We start from the raw sequence: 13,679 nt of genomic DNA, 5'->3' as shown, positions 1-13,679 counted from the left end.
CGGCGGGGGCGGGCGGCAGCCGCGGGGGTCGTCGTCATGACGAGCGGGCGTGCCGCCGCCTCCCGCCGCTGAGCGGGGCGGCCGCTGTCCCTTCAGCACCGCGCGGCCGGCGGGGCCGTCCTGCCCTGCCCTGCCCAGCCCTGCCCTGCCCGGCACCGGCACCCCCCCGGCACCGGCATTCCCTGGCACCGGCATCCCCCGGCAGCAGCACCTCTCCGGCACCGGCATTCCCCGGCACCGGCAGCAGCACCCCTCCAGCAGCAGCACTCCCCCGGCACCGGCAGCCCCGGGCAGCGAGGCGAGCCCTGGCGGCCCCCGCGGGCGGCGGCGATGGCGGGCGGGGGCCGGGGGCAGCGGGGCGCGCCGGCGGGGGGCCGCGGCCGCTGAGGCAGCAGGTAGGGCGGGCGCCGAGAGCCGCGGGCCGGGCGGGGCCGGGCGGGCTCCCCGCGGTCCGAGCGGGGCTCCGGCCCCTGAGGCGCGGCGCGGCACGGGACCCCGGGCGGCGGCGGGGGCTCCTGTGTGGCGGGGCCGGGAGGGAATGAAAGGTCCGCGCGGCCCCGGTGGCACAAAGGCCGTGAGTAACGGGGGCTCGGTGGGAGCGACAGCCGCAGCCCAGGTGAAGGGCGAGGGGAGGGACAGGAGCATGCCGCGGGAACAAAGGAGCCTCCCTCAAGGTCTTCGCTGGGGCGTGGGAGAAAAGAAAAGAGGGAAAAGGAGAGAAACGGGGGCAGAGGGAGAAAAAGGGAGGGAAAGTGAGTGAACAGGGAGAAAAGGGGGGAGAAGGAAAGGAGAGAAGGAGAGAGAGAGAGAGAGAGAAAAAAAAGAAAGAAGAGAAAAAGAAAAGAAAGATCATGAAACATCAATAGGTGACCATGCTGTAGATTTGTTCATTTTACCAACTTTCTGTGTAATTGAATCCTAGGTTTTCATTCCATACCCACCTTTGGAAGGAGCTCACTATGACAGGGCAGAGTCTGAGGACTTTATCTGAAGCGAATTTTGAAGACAATGAGATCAGCATCAACGTTGGAGGCTTCAAGAAAAAGATGAGATCCAACACATTATTAAGGTTCCCCGAGACCAGGCTGGGCAAATTGCTGAGCTGCCATTCAAAGGAGTCAATACTGGAGCTTTGTGATGACTATGATGACACCAAGAATGAATTTTATTTTGACAGGAACCCCGAGCTCTTTCCTTACGTGCTACATTTTTATAACACTGGCAAGCTCCACGTGATGGGTGAACTCTGTGTCTTTTCTTTCAGCCAAGAGATTGAATACTGGGGAATCAATGAATTCTTTATAGACTCCTGCTGCAGTTATAGCTACCATGGGAGGAAAATGGAGCCAGACCAAGAGAAATGGGAGGAACAAAGTGACCAGGAAAGTACGACATCTTCTTTTGATGAGATTTTGGCATTCTACAATGATGCCTCTAAATTTGACAAACAGCCCTTTGGAAACATCAGGAGGCAGCTCTGGCTTGCTTTGGATAACCCTGGGTACTCGGTTTTAAGCCGTATCTTCAGCGTCCTTTCCATAGTGGTGGTGTTGGGCTCCATTGTGACCATGTGCCTGAACAGCCTCCCAGACTTCCAGATTGTTGACAGCAACGGGAACACCGAGGAAGACCCTCGCTTTGAGATCGTGGAACATTTTGGTATTGCATGGTTCACTTTTGAACTGGTGGCAAGATTTGCAGTAGCTCCTGACTTTTTAAAATTTTTCAAGCATGCCCTGAATTTGATTGACCTAATGTCTATCCTTCCATTTTATATTACATTAATTGTCAACTTGGTGGTGGAAAGTAGTCCGACTTTAGCAAATTTAGGCAGAGTTGCACAAGTCCTGAGACTCATGAGGATTTTCCGCATATTAAAGCTTGCCAGACACTCCACAGGTCTCAGGTCTCTTGGAGCCACTCTGAAGTACAGCTACAGAGAGGTGGGGCTTCTTTTACTCTACCTCTCTGTGGGCATCTCCATTTTCTCAGTAGTGGCTTACACTATTGAGAAAGAAGACAATGAGGGGTTAGCCACCATCCCTGCTTGTTGGTGGTGGGCTACTGTTAGCATGACCACAGTGGGCTACGGGGACGTGGTGCCAGGGAGCACTGCTGGCAAGCTGACAGCATCTGCATGCATCCTAGCTGGTATCCTAGTGGTAGTGCTTCCCATTACACTGATCTTTAATAAATTCTCTCACTTCTATAGGCGTCAGAAGCAGTTAGAGAGTGCCATGAGAAGCTGTGATTTTGGTGATGGCATGAAAGAAGTTCCATCTGTCAACTTAAGGGACTACTATGCTTATAAAGTTAAATCCCTTATGGCCAGCCTGACCAATATGAGCAGGAGTACCCCCAGTGAGCTGAGCCTGAATGATTCACTGCATTAGTGTACAAGTCTGACAGCAGTTTGCATGAGAGCTATCAAGAGCTATGTTTATAAATGTTTTCCTATTTGTCTTTTTTTTTTTCCCCTAGAAGATAGTGTTGCTGACACTGCACTTTGCACTTGAGAAACTAAAGACATTTCTATCACAAGTTAACAGTTTGCACATTTTCATCTTGTTGCATAAGGGTACTGAGTGCTGACTTTTCCATACAAACGTTACCACTTTCATGCCATTACTACTAGTGGTATAGTGATGATCTGTTGCTTTGTGCATTTTCTCATATGAGCAGAGAAATGAATGTACCCAAGTGGAATAAAAATTCTCAGCTGTGACATGAGTAATGAAAAAATCACCTATCACCTATACTGGTGTCTGTACTAGTATAAGACTTCCCATGCATTTTACAATGGTTTGAAACAGCCACCTGTGAGTCACTGACACGGCAACACTTCTACCTATATTGCTGACCAGTGATTCTGATCATCACTTGCCTGAAAACACCTCTGAGTTTGCTTATTCTTGAGAGTGTGTGTTAAAATCTGTGTGTTCTTGTTCTGAAATGTTATGTATAATAATATTTTTCAGAATCTTCTGGGCATAGACCTTCCTCTGTTTCCAAGATTAGATCAATACTGAGCCCTCTAAAAAAGGCCACCCCTCATTTTCAGATAGCTACATATTCAAAGACTACATTTCCACAAGTGACTCTAGGAATGGAGGCCCATCTAGAGCTCTAGAATCCCATTTCCAGAAGGGATGTGCTCACAGCTTGGTCCCAGTGCAGCTGCAAATGTGTTGTAGCAGTCCATCAGAAAGGTTTTGAGATTAGACATATGAAGATGTGGCTTTTAAACAATTCGAAGCACCAATGAAAAACTTGGATTTGAATAATGAAGTGAAATATTCCCACATGAACAGTACAGGCATCATTTTAGGAACTGACATTCATATACTGCAAAAAGACTAATTATAAAGATGCCATATGTGATGCTGAGATACAAAATCTAATTTTATCGGTAAAGCTTGAAAGCAGGTGTTGATGACAGACAATTCCATTAAAATTTCTGCCAAGGAATCTCTAAGCAAAAAACCATTTTCACTCAGAAAGAAACTCTCAATTTACAGCTAAGGGAGAGTCTAAGGGCCTAAGAAGGGAACAGATAAAGAGCTTAATACTGCACTATCTGTGGGTAGATCCTCCTACCTACTTCTGTGATGTAGTCAATTTTAATCCTTTCAAGGGCTGGCATGTACTTGTTTAAAAAAAAACAAAACAAAACACGAGAGAACAGATCATATGCAATTTCAAGAGTAATAATGAATCTGCATAGAGTTGGTTTTTGAGTGCTCAGTCTCCTCCCTTACGCAATTGTACAGAGATCAAACACTTGTAGTCAACAGGCAGAAGCCACTGCTGCCCTCTTTTCACATCTGTGCTAGAAAACAAACTACTGGCACTCAGTGGGCAGAACAGCATTTCTCTTCAGATCCTACTGCTTTTCCATCCCATTCATTACATATAATGTTCCAATTAATTTTTTTGTTAGTTTTACTTGTGAAGAGTAGAGAGGTGCAGAAATTAAATTCAATCTAGTTAGAAGAAAAAATACTAAAGCTGAAATTGTCTTTTTGGAAGACTGTGTTTTTAAACCATGACAAAGAGTGGCTCAACCAACAAAATAAAGCAAATATGGTATGAATAGGTAATTGCCTCATTAAGGCTATTAGAGGTTGCAGCTTGGTCTGGATCCTTTGATGCTGTATCAGCTCCACCTAAAAAACAGAAAGCTGAGCACCCAGGATCACATTTCTGTTTGCCCAGTGATCTGTGACAGAATACACAGTGTGAAATAACTTACTCTCCCCCCCACACACCATTTCTGTTGGACACCCTCCCCTCACATCAGTAGCTGATTTAGGCCATGAAGTGTGAGGGGAAAAGGTCATTTCCAACCTTACCAATTTCCAACAGAGCCTGCACAAGTTATAAGTCAGTTGGAGAGCCATTGCTTGCTGTCCCTGAGACTGAAAGTGTCATACACGTGGTCCTGAAGGCAGACCTGGATAACCTGAATTTGGTGACCAAACTTGAAACATTTTGCTAAGGTTTACACTTCTGGATAGGGCTGGTTCAATTCCATTTCTGCAGACTCCCAGGCATAAATTCAGCATTCCTGTCCCTGATTCATTCTGCACATGTGTATGCTATGACACACCCACAAACAGCCACCTGACACACAGAGCAGCGTGAGGGCACCCCTGGAACTGAAACACGAAGAAAGAAACAAGGGGAGAAAGAGGTGGGCATGGGCAGCACATACCCTCCAGTCAGGTTACATGCTGCAAGGTTACATCTCTCACTGATGCAAAGGACACTGCAAACTCTGTCTGTTGGGTGGGGCTTTTGGAGAACTCCAAGCAGTGGTTTTACCTCAGTTTCATAAAGAGTAGATTTACAGAGCTGAAAACCGGAGACTTTGAGAGCAGTTATTTGGTGAGCCCTGTAGACTTGCCAAAGAGCCACAAATTCCCTCAGCTGTTGCTTGTTAAACATTGCAAAGGTTGGATTTAACTTTGCAACACATCATTTCAATAACCTATAGCTTATCTTATGTTCTAGATTTATTATTATTTGTAGGACTAATGTTCCGTCATTTCTGCAAATATTGACTGGAACATGTTCAAATTGCATTTCACTAAAGAAAATGAAATACCCAAGGAATTCCAACTTTTATTGTAGTGCTTGAAAGGAATTTTCATTATTGCATTTTTATATAAGTGCTTTTGATCAAAGACTAAATAAATAAAGTACTGAATAAATAAAGTACTGAAATTTAAGATGTTTTTATTATCATGGCAATTACTTTACACAGTGCACAGGAATTCCTTTCATAAACTTAACTGACTCCATGTTAAAAGTAGTCACATTTTTGCTGCCCCCTCCTCCTGAAGACCATTCCAGAGCTGTGCTGCTCTCCAAGGCTTGCACAACTTTTAGCACAATTTTATTAATGGCTGCTTTATACTGGCATTTTTTTTTCTTTTGCCAACACTGTTCTTTAGCTTAAAAATTTCATTTTCCTCTTAGTGTATTTATAGACAGCAACCATATGGTCTTACATACGTATTTTCACAGGTTTATACCTCTCAAGCTTCCTTTTAGTTTTCTTTTTGCAAGTCCTGTTCTCTTGGCCACGCTAGGGGATGTAGCCCTTTTTTTTGCATTACTCCTGCTTAGATTTATTAAGTTTGAGCATTGGACAGTACTGTACAGCAGTTTTAATATTTGCTTATGACTAACAGAATTTTTTACTGAGCAGAATAACAATTTAATTATTTCAGAAACATTGCTGTCTTAGCTGCCCCCAAAATATCTAGGTAAGGAGAACAGGGCACATCTTACCTGCCATTTTATGAAGTAATGTCTATTCTAGGGCTCAGTGCAGTAAGTGCTGCAAAAACTTATCTCTCATTAAATAAAAGCTACAGGAAAATGTTTACATTACACTTTGAAGAAAAAGTGCAATCTCTCCAAAGGTTCGCAGGGGAGAAGAGACTTTTTGCACAGTCAGTACTTTTGCCAGATTTCCTCACTCACTGCTGTGTGAGAGCAGGGCATCTGCACTGCCACACACCACTGGGTCAGGACTGAAGGATGAGAGCACTAACTGCCCACTTTCTCCAGAGCTGGTCATGAATCTGCTCAGTATGGATGTGCAGTTTTCTGAAGAACATTGCAGGAGCCTGTGCTCCTCCTGCCTGTGACAATCACCTTCGTGGCACCAGTGAAAATGCTGTGCCTACTCCCTTTCATCTGAGAGATTTGTATCATTTAAATGAGAATTGTGGAATATTTCAAATGAGGCAACTCACTTTATTGCAAGGAATAAACTGTTAGAGAATCTGGATTTCTAGTACAAATCTAGGGTATTATGAGAGTCAGAGATGCCCTTGAGAAGCAAAATGTTACATTATGTTCCTGAGATGTAAAATCTATATATAGATTGTGATTAAGCTTTTTATGTATGTTCAGATTTTGTATTATTGCCTGGTTTATTACTCATTTGCTTTCATCAGTTGCGAATTCTCTCTTTCCCTGCAGACTTTCCATTTTGAAAACAGACTGGTTTTTCCTCCCATGTTATATAGAGCATGGGCCACTTCCACTGCAAACTTAAAACCAAAAAACTTTGCATTTAGTTTTCCAAATTTAATACCTCCAGTAATTGTACCTTTTTGTATATAACTTTACAAGACTGCAAGGAACTACAGTATTTGGTGCTCTTTGTACTGTGTGTCTTGTCCCAGTAGTGTGTAATGCACTAAATAACTCAGTTTTTTGCCACAAAAAGGAAATTAAATGCATAAAAAATTATCTTTTACCAGAGATATAAAACTGATTTAAGTTTCAGGACATTCTGAGTAAATATTATAATCAGAGAATCCTGAGCCTCATTGTGCAGATAAGTTTTTTTAAACATGCACATCAGGCTAGATTTCTATTCTTAGAAATGCTCTTAATTGGTGGTTGTGGTGGGGAACCCACATTTTTCAGTTGAACAAACAGTACAAGCCTCTTGTTCTCTACCTGACAGATTAGGGACTAAACAACATACCACCAGCATTTGTAGGCACTAAATCAACTTGACACGACCTTTCATCTCTTCCAAAATAAGCCCCATCCCTAGAGGCCCCAGCTGTGCACATATAAGCAGCAGAAAGCCCCTGGAGTAACTGCTCCTGCTGTGCTGGTTATCCATTTCCTCCCACAATGCTCCTGACTTTAATCTACCTTTGATGGTGCTTTCAAACAACATTCAACCCAAGGCACCAGTCATATCCCTTGGTGAGGTGTTGTGCCAGAACTGTTCTTTTCTCATTATGTTATTCTTATTTTCTTTTCCAATTTATGCACCTGGCTTCCCATTAAGTTACATCAGAAATTAATTTGATCTCCTGTAACTAACTTTCAAGTTGCACACTATTCAGACAGGATAAAAGAATGTTCCCATCTGATTTCTGAAGCATTTTTTACTGATTCTGCCTTTTTACTGAAAAAAAATATTTTGCTTCTCATCTGAGAATAATTTACGGGGTTAAAAATAGAGCAATGGGTAATACATTATTCAAAGCAACAGTTCTACAGAGCAATCACTGAAGCTGCTAAGAAACATAACTCTCATTAAAAATTGTGAATCTCTTCACCCCTCAGATATAAAATTACGAGTTGTCAAGTGGAGGAAGCAACCTCCAAACAGTCTAGAAAGTGCTTCCCAAGATCACATGACACTGCTGGCAAAGGTCTGGCTCTGGAATTTATTTGCCCTGCTGGAAATGAGGATGGAGAATCATCTCACAGGTGTTGGGACTCACGCTGACCTCCCACTGCAGAAATTTGTTTGCCTGACATCGCCTCACCCTTTACACACAACCCTAAATCATGTAAGTCCTCACTTGGATAAACACATGAATTTGCCATAAGAGGCAGTGGCACAAATCCAGCATTTCAGCTTCACAGAAGTGCAAAGAAACATCAGCACCTCCCACTCTTGCTTTTTTTCTTTAAGGGTACTAATGGGCTCTGGCTTCTCACAAATCCCTGTTCAGATATAAACAGGGCTAAGTTTTTCAGGAATTGGACAAAGACTGCTATAAATCTGACAATTCCTTCTACAGATCTAAAGCAGCCCAAGAGCTGCCCATTTTCAGATGCACGGTCCAACATCTGCTTGTTGTCACCCAATGTGCAGATGTTCTGTGTGTGCAAAAGTCTGTGTAGCTTTGAGCAGACAATTCCACTGATGATGCTGCTGACTTTCAAAGAAAACTCTTCATCTTACTTGGAAGATGAGTGGTACTCACACAGCAGCTCAGTTTGCTTGCCAGCAGCTGCTGTGCTGCCCATCCCAAGTCCTGTACCTCCTGCTTCACCCTCTCTGTCTGCCATAGCCTGATGTGGCTATTCCAGCAGCCTCCATGACATATGAGAAAAAGTGATGTGCTGGGGCTGTAACACAGCAAAATGGGGGTTTGGAGTTCCTGAATTAGGAACATCGATCCCACTAACTTTCAGTAGAAATTATCCTTTCAAATTACTATGCTGTTTTTGAAATTCATGTTCCATCCCATTCTGGGAAATGTTCTGAATACTGACACCCTACCATAGCCCCATGAAGGAACATCCATTTGATTACCATTAGGTAAATTCTAATTTATTTCCATTGTATCAGTGCCTAGGCATGTCAGACTATGGGCTAGCACCTCCCTGTGTTAGGTTTTCCAAGTATGGCAGAAAATTGTGGTTTACTTTTGGGAAAAATCTACTCTCTATGTTATTTCATTCTTCTTTCCATACCAATGCACACCTTCCTACTGCCACAGTTGGCATGATCATTTTTTTAACATTTTGATCCCTTCCCTGTTGAAGGAAGAAGCCCTGGATGTATTTTTCTTTGGTGAGCTGGTTCTCAGCATTCCCTGTGGGAGCATGCTCTGAAGAAGACAGCTGAAAGCAGGGAAGAGGCGATGCCACTTGCAAGCACCTTCCAGAAGAGTGGCTTATCCCCATCCTACTCACCTTTTGTGTCTCCCCCTCTCCTGCAGGGTCAGCAGAGAGGCAAGGCAGGCCCCACAACAGGGACATCTCAACCAGCCAAAGTCAGGATGCAGCTCCTTCTCCAATCCTTCCTTCCTCAGCCTGGCAAGTGAACTACCAGGCCTGGCAGTTGATTTTTGCAAGGGACATCTCAGCTGCAGTATTGAAAATGCTTTATAAATATAGGGAAATTTTGCTTATGCTTTCAATGGCAAAAATGCTTGGGCCTTCCTTATACATTGATGAGGGCAGCCCCACTCCTGGCTCTCAAATTCCCCAAACTGGAACTGTACTGGGGCTCTCCCCAGTGTTACCAGTGCACTGCTGGAGAACACAAAGGATTCTGCCTCATGTGAGGCAGAGTAACACAGCACTGGCCCATCCACCAGCACAGAAAAAAACAAATATGCTTCCTCACACTCAGCAGGAGCCCCAGAGCACCAAAACAATTTAACATGCTGGGAAAGGAACAGAGGTGACAGGTGCATTTGATTTCCTTGGGAATCCCTTTAGATTCAGAGAAAGGTCAGTCCAGACATACCAAGAATACAGAAGAAAAAGTCTTTGCTAGACAGCTAATGATACCTGAAACAAAACACCTGACAATTTTCCATCCTGAGAAAGCAGTATTATAAAGCAAAATGCATCTTTTCATCTTCCCAGAGAAGATGAGAGGAAAGCCATAGGGAATGAAAAGTTAGTCTGTTTCTGTTCTGGGCTTTTAAAATAAAGCATTAATACAATGCAGCCCAGAAAAGAACAAACCTGAAGGGAAAACAAAGCTGCAACTGAACAGTTTCAATTCTTTCCTTGCAAAGTGCACAGGGCAGTCATGTCTTGCATGGTCTCAATTAAAGATCTGGACCAAAAGTCAGAGCCCACCTTCCAAATGTTTCAACTTCAAATTTCTACACACAGCCAGGAGTGCTAGACATATCCTCACCTGGGTCAGCAGCACGGCACTCCCAACACGAGGTTGGCAGCTTCACAGTATTGGGGAGGTAAGGCCATGCAGGTGCTGTCACTTGCTGTGATGAGGGAACACAGCAGCCGCCCATTCAGCCCCGAGCAGCCTCGACCCACTGATCAGGACAGAAGCTGGGAGACAGCTCAGAAATGCAGCACTAGCTCTTCTAAAAAAGCCTGAATGGTTGCTCCTCGTGCTAGAGCAAAGAGCTGAACTAAACAGTTCACATTAGTCAAACACTGTGCAAATAAGACTTTCTCCTACTCTAGCTGAAAGATAGGACCAAACTGTTGAGGTTTTTGTGGAGGCAGTAACTGAAGACAAGTGCTATGAGATGTATAAACTTATGTCAGTTGATGGACTGAATAAATCAGCACTAGCTACACTTAAAAGGCTTCAAAATTATACTTATTCTTGGAATAAATTTGCATTAAAATTTGGGATGCAGGATTACTGTATTGCTGGTCCTATCATCCTAGAGATCCTCAATTCCTTACTTATTCTAATAATTACATATTTGGGGGCTGTTTAAACATCTGCTTGTCAACAAAATTATAATTACACTAACTGGGAGAAACAGGCTTCTTGGGTTTGTTGAATCTAATACAACACTATTGCTATTGATTTTATCCACATTACATTGTGGAATGTAAACAGCCTCAAAAACAAATCTATTTTTATAAAAGCTGAGCAATCAGTGGTGGATGTGTTTCCTTAGCAGGAGAGATACCCACATACCTATAGTGGGTTACCAAATTGCTTTTGGTTGTTTTAGAGTTTCTAATGGAATGAGAGACTCTTGGAATGAGTCAGAGCAATATTTCAGTTGTATTTATTGAAAATTTATTGAAATACTGAACCACTACTCATCACATCAGAGAATTCTGTTAACTTTCTGAGGTAAATCAGATTTAGACTAAGCAATTGTATGTGTATATAAATTGTTGCAGTGCTGAACATTAACACAGTCACCCCATTATCTTCTGAACAGTCTCAAGTCCATTTTTTGTAAAGATCAACTAACAGGAAAAGCAACCCAAAATTTCTTCTGGATTTCAGGAAAAGTTATTTTATTAATTGTACTTAAAAGTGAAGCATTTGACTTGTTTCTGCATTTTTAATACAAAACACTTTGAAAAATTCTAGTCTTCTTTCAGCGGGAAAAATTGGTATATGACAAATAAATACGACTTATCTAGACTGAAATAACAGCTGCACTTTTAAAAGAATCTCATGCTTTTGGATATGGTTGGTATGAAAAATGTACTACTACTTAATCCTTCCTCAAATAATCTCTGACCTCCATAATCTCTGGACTATGACACCTGTTTTCATGTGCGATGAGAGATCAAAAGGACACCTCTTGCTGTTAAGCCCATGTACCCCACTGTACTGCAATAAAAATGAAATATCAATTGATGCATCACACAAAAGGCTTAGTGTCATATAAATCAACTCAAAAGCTTTTGGTATCCCTCTTTGATGTATTTGCTGTGAGGCTTTTTTTAACAACAACCATGCAGGCCTTGGGAGCCAGGAGGAGTGCAAAGCAGCAGAAACATCTGAATAGGGGAAAAGAAATAGTGCTGGAAACATCTGAGGGCCACAGCCACCTTCTCATGCATCAATCCTTCCGGTGACACTGAGGGAATGAAAGGAGGAATGCGGGAGTAGGGTGCTTGTTTCTGGGCACACCTGTATGCAGCAAAGGAACAGCTGTGAGAATTATACTGGTCAGCTCCAAATACTGTACAGGGGAGTGAAACAGGACTGGGAGGGCTGAGCTTTTCTCTGGGAGAAGCTAGGGAGAGATACTGCAATATCTGTTCCTCAGAAGAAATATCCACAAGGAGAGGAAACAAATTTTTAGTAAACAACATGTGGCCCAATTAATTTGACAGAGGAAAATATATGCAGGTACATTAGCATGTGGCCATGTATATTTACAAATTTAATTTCTGTAGCTGTGATACCTAAAGAAAAAAATTTTTAAGGATGCTGGGCTTTGCAGTGGCATGGTAAATGGTGAATGCCAATAATGTTTCTCCCCATTGTGACAGAGAGAAAATGCATATTTGAGCCCAGAATCAGATTACAGTTTTAATTCCTTCCAGTGTCTTCTTGCTGCCTGGGCAGCTCCCTACTTAGTGCCCAGTTTACCCCCTCTGAATTTTCTGTGGCCTTTAGAAAGGCCTGTTTGCACCAAACAAGTACGAGCACCAGGCAAGAACTCTGGCTGTTTGCCAACAGTACATGAAAAATTCCTGCTCACACCATCACTTCTGGCAAAGCTAAAGCCAGCACCCACAGTAGGAACTTGGGAGGTTGAGGAAAAGAGCTGATGCACTAAGGTAGGTCCTGGCACAGGGCATGGAGAGGTTGTTAGCTGAACTCTTCCACTGCACTGAGATCACTTCCTAAATATTTTTTGTACATCAATAAAAAATAGACACAAGGAACTTTATCTTTCCCAAAGGCCATGGGCCATGCTGCAGTCCAGCCAACCAAGCAAAGCAGCATCAAAAACTGTTTGCCACCACAGCATGGCTTTGTCCCTGAGGAAACAGCTGGCTCCTCCAAGGCTTCCCAGACCACAGGCATTGATTTGAGCTCAGTGCTGCCCTGCTGGGGATCAACAGCTTCCAGGCTCACACTGCTCTCTGAGCAGAGCAGGGCTCCCTGCCGTGGGTTGGTTCCTTGCGCTCTGCAGGAGCCCCAGTGCCCGGCAGGGAGAGGAGCAGGGGGACAGCAGAGGCTTCCAGCAGGGCACAACACTTACAGGACATCCTGAGCAGGGGCACAGCTCATCCAGCCCTCCAATAAAACCATCTCCATCCATGTCTGCCCAGAGCTGGAGCAAGCAAAGTCTCTCCATGCACAGACAAACGTCTGCCATCAGAAACGTCTGTAACCCCAAAGAAAGGAGGAGAAAACACCCCCACTTTGGTGACTTTAATTAGGTTCTTTTTAATTTTTATTTACTTGGCACTGTTATGGTATGTTTCCATTTATATAAAGCTTAAAAAAAATTAAAACTTCTATCTTTAAAGGATGAATAAAGCATGAACATCGAAGACAATAAACATTAACGGAAGAAAATCAGATGTGAAACATCAACACAGAGCAGTAAGTTGTACAGATGACTACCTGATTTGCTTTTTTCAGCCAACACATTTTTCCTCACATCCACAGTTAGCCTCATAAGCCACCTGGCCAGCTGCAGATGCCATATTCTTTTTCTTCTCTCCCCAAAGAAAACTTTTAAAAATTGTTTCTTTTTTCCTTTTTCTGTGACAAACACTACTCTTCTCCAATGCAGACGACTCTCTGAAGGCCTAGTGAAATGAAGTGTGAATCTGTCCTGAGGACTGTGTAGCAAATAATGGAAAAAAGTATAAAGCATTGGTCTGGGACTAACAATTATTCTGAAAGATTTGCTCAGAATCTGAACATCCCATCCTTTCAAAGAAAGAAAAAACAGGACAGCTGAGACTTCAGTGATCTCTGAATAGAAAAAGAGAATAAAAGCTCTTGCTGACATTTGCATGTGCCCACTATGTTCAAAGGACACTTGGCTCAGGGGATGCTCCTAAAAAATAATGCCCACATTCGTTTTCCTGAGCAGGAGGAAGAGAAGGAGGAAAATATGGGTAATTTTCACATATGCTTTAAAAATGCTAAGAAATTAAACCAAATCAAAATGGATGAGAGCACACCATGTAAA

The 13,679-nt window shown here is 43.2% G+C and overlaps 1 protein-coding gene across 2 annotated transcripts; it reads left to right on the top strand.

Moving 5' to 3' along the window:
- Positions 1-321: 321 nt before the first annotated feature.
- On the top strand, positions 322-2,985 carry KCNS2 (potassium voltage-gated channel modifier subfamily S member 2). 2 transcript variants are annotated; one of them, XM_063171895.1, is made up of 2 exons: positions 322-395; positions 923-2,985. In XM_063171895.1, exon 2 carries the CDS (start codon positions 960-962, stop codon positions 2,391-2,393), a length of 1,434 nt encoding a protein of 477 aa, XP_063027965.1. In that variant the 5' UTR covers positions 322-395; positions 923-959; the 3' UTR covers positions 2,394-2,985. The 2 variants fall into 2 exon arrangements, with proteins under 2 accessions (XP_063027965.1, XP_063027973.1); XM_063171903.1 differs by lacking the exon at positions 322-395 and adding an exon at positions 538-574.
- Positions 2,986-13,679: the final 10,694 nt, after the last annotated feature.

This window comes from Melospiza melodia, chromosome 1, assembly GCF_035770615.1.
Source record: "Melospiza melodia melodia isolate bMelMel2 chromosome 1, bMelMel2.pri, whole genome shotgun sequence".
Classification (NCBI taxonomy): Eukaryota; Metazoa; Chordata; class Aves; order Passeriformes; family Passerellidae; genus Melospiza; species Melospiza melodia.
Note: the sequence above shows the minus strand (reverse complement) of the source record. Positions and strands in the feature narration are given on the sequence as shown.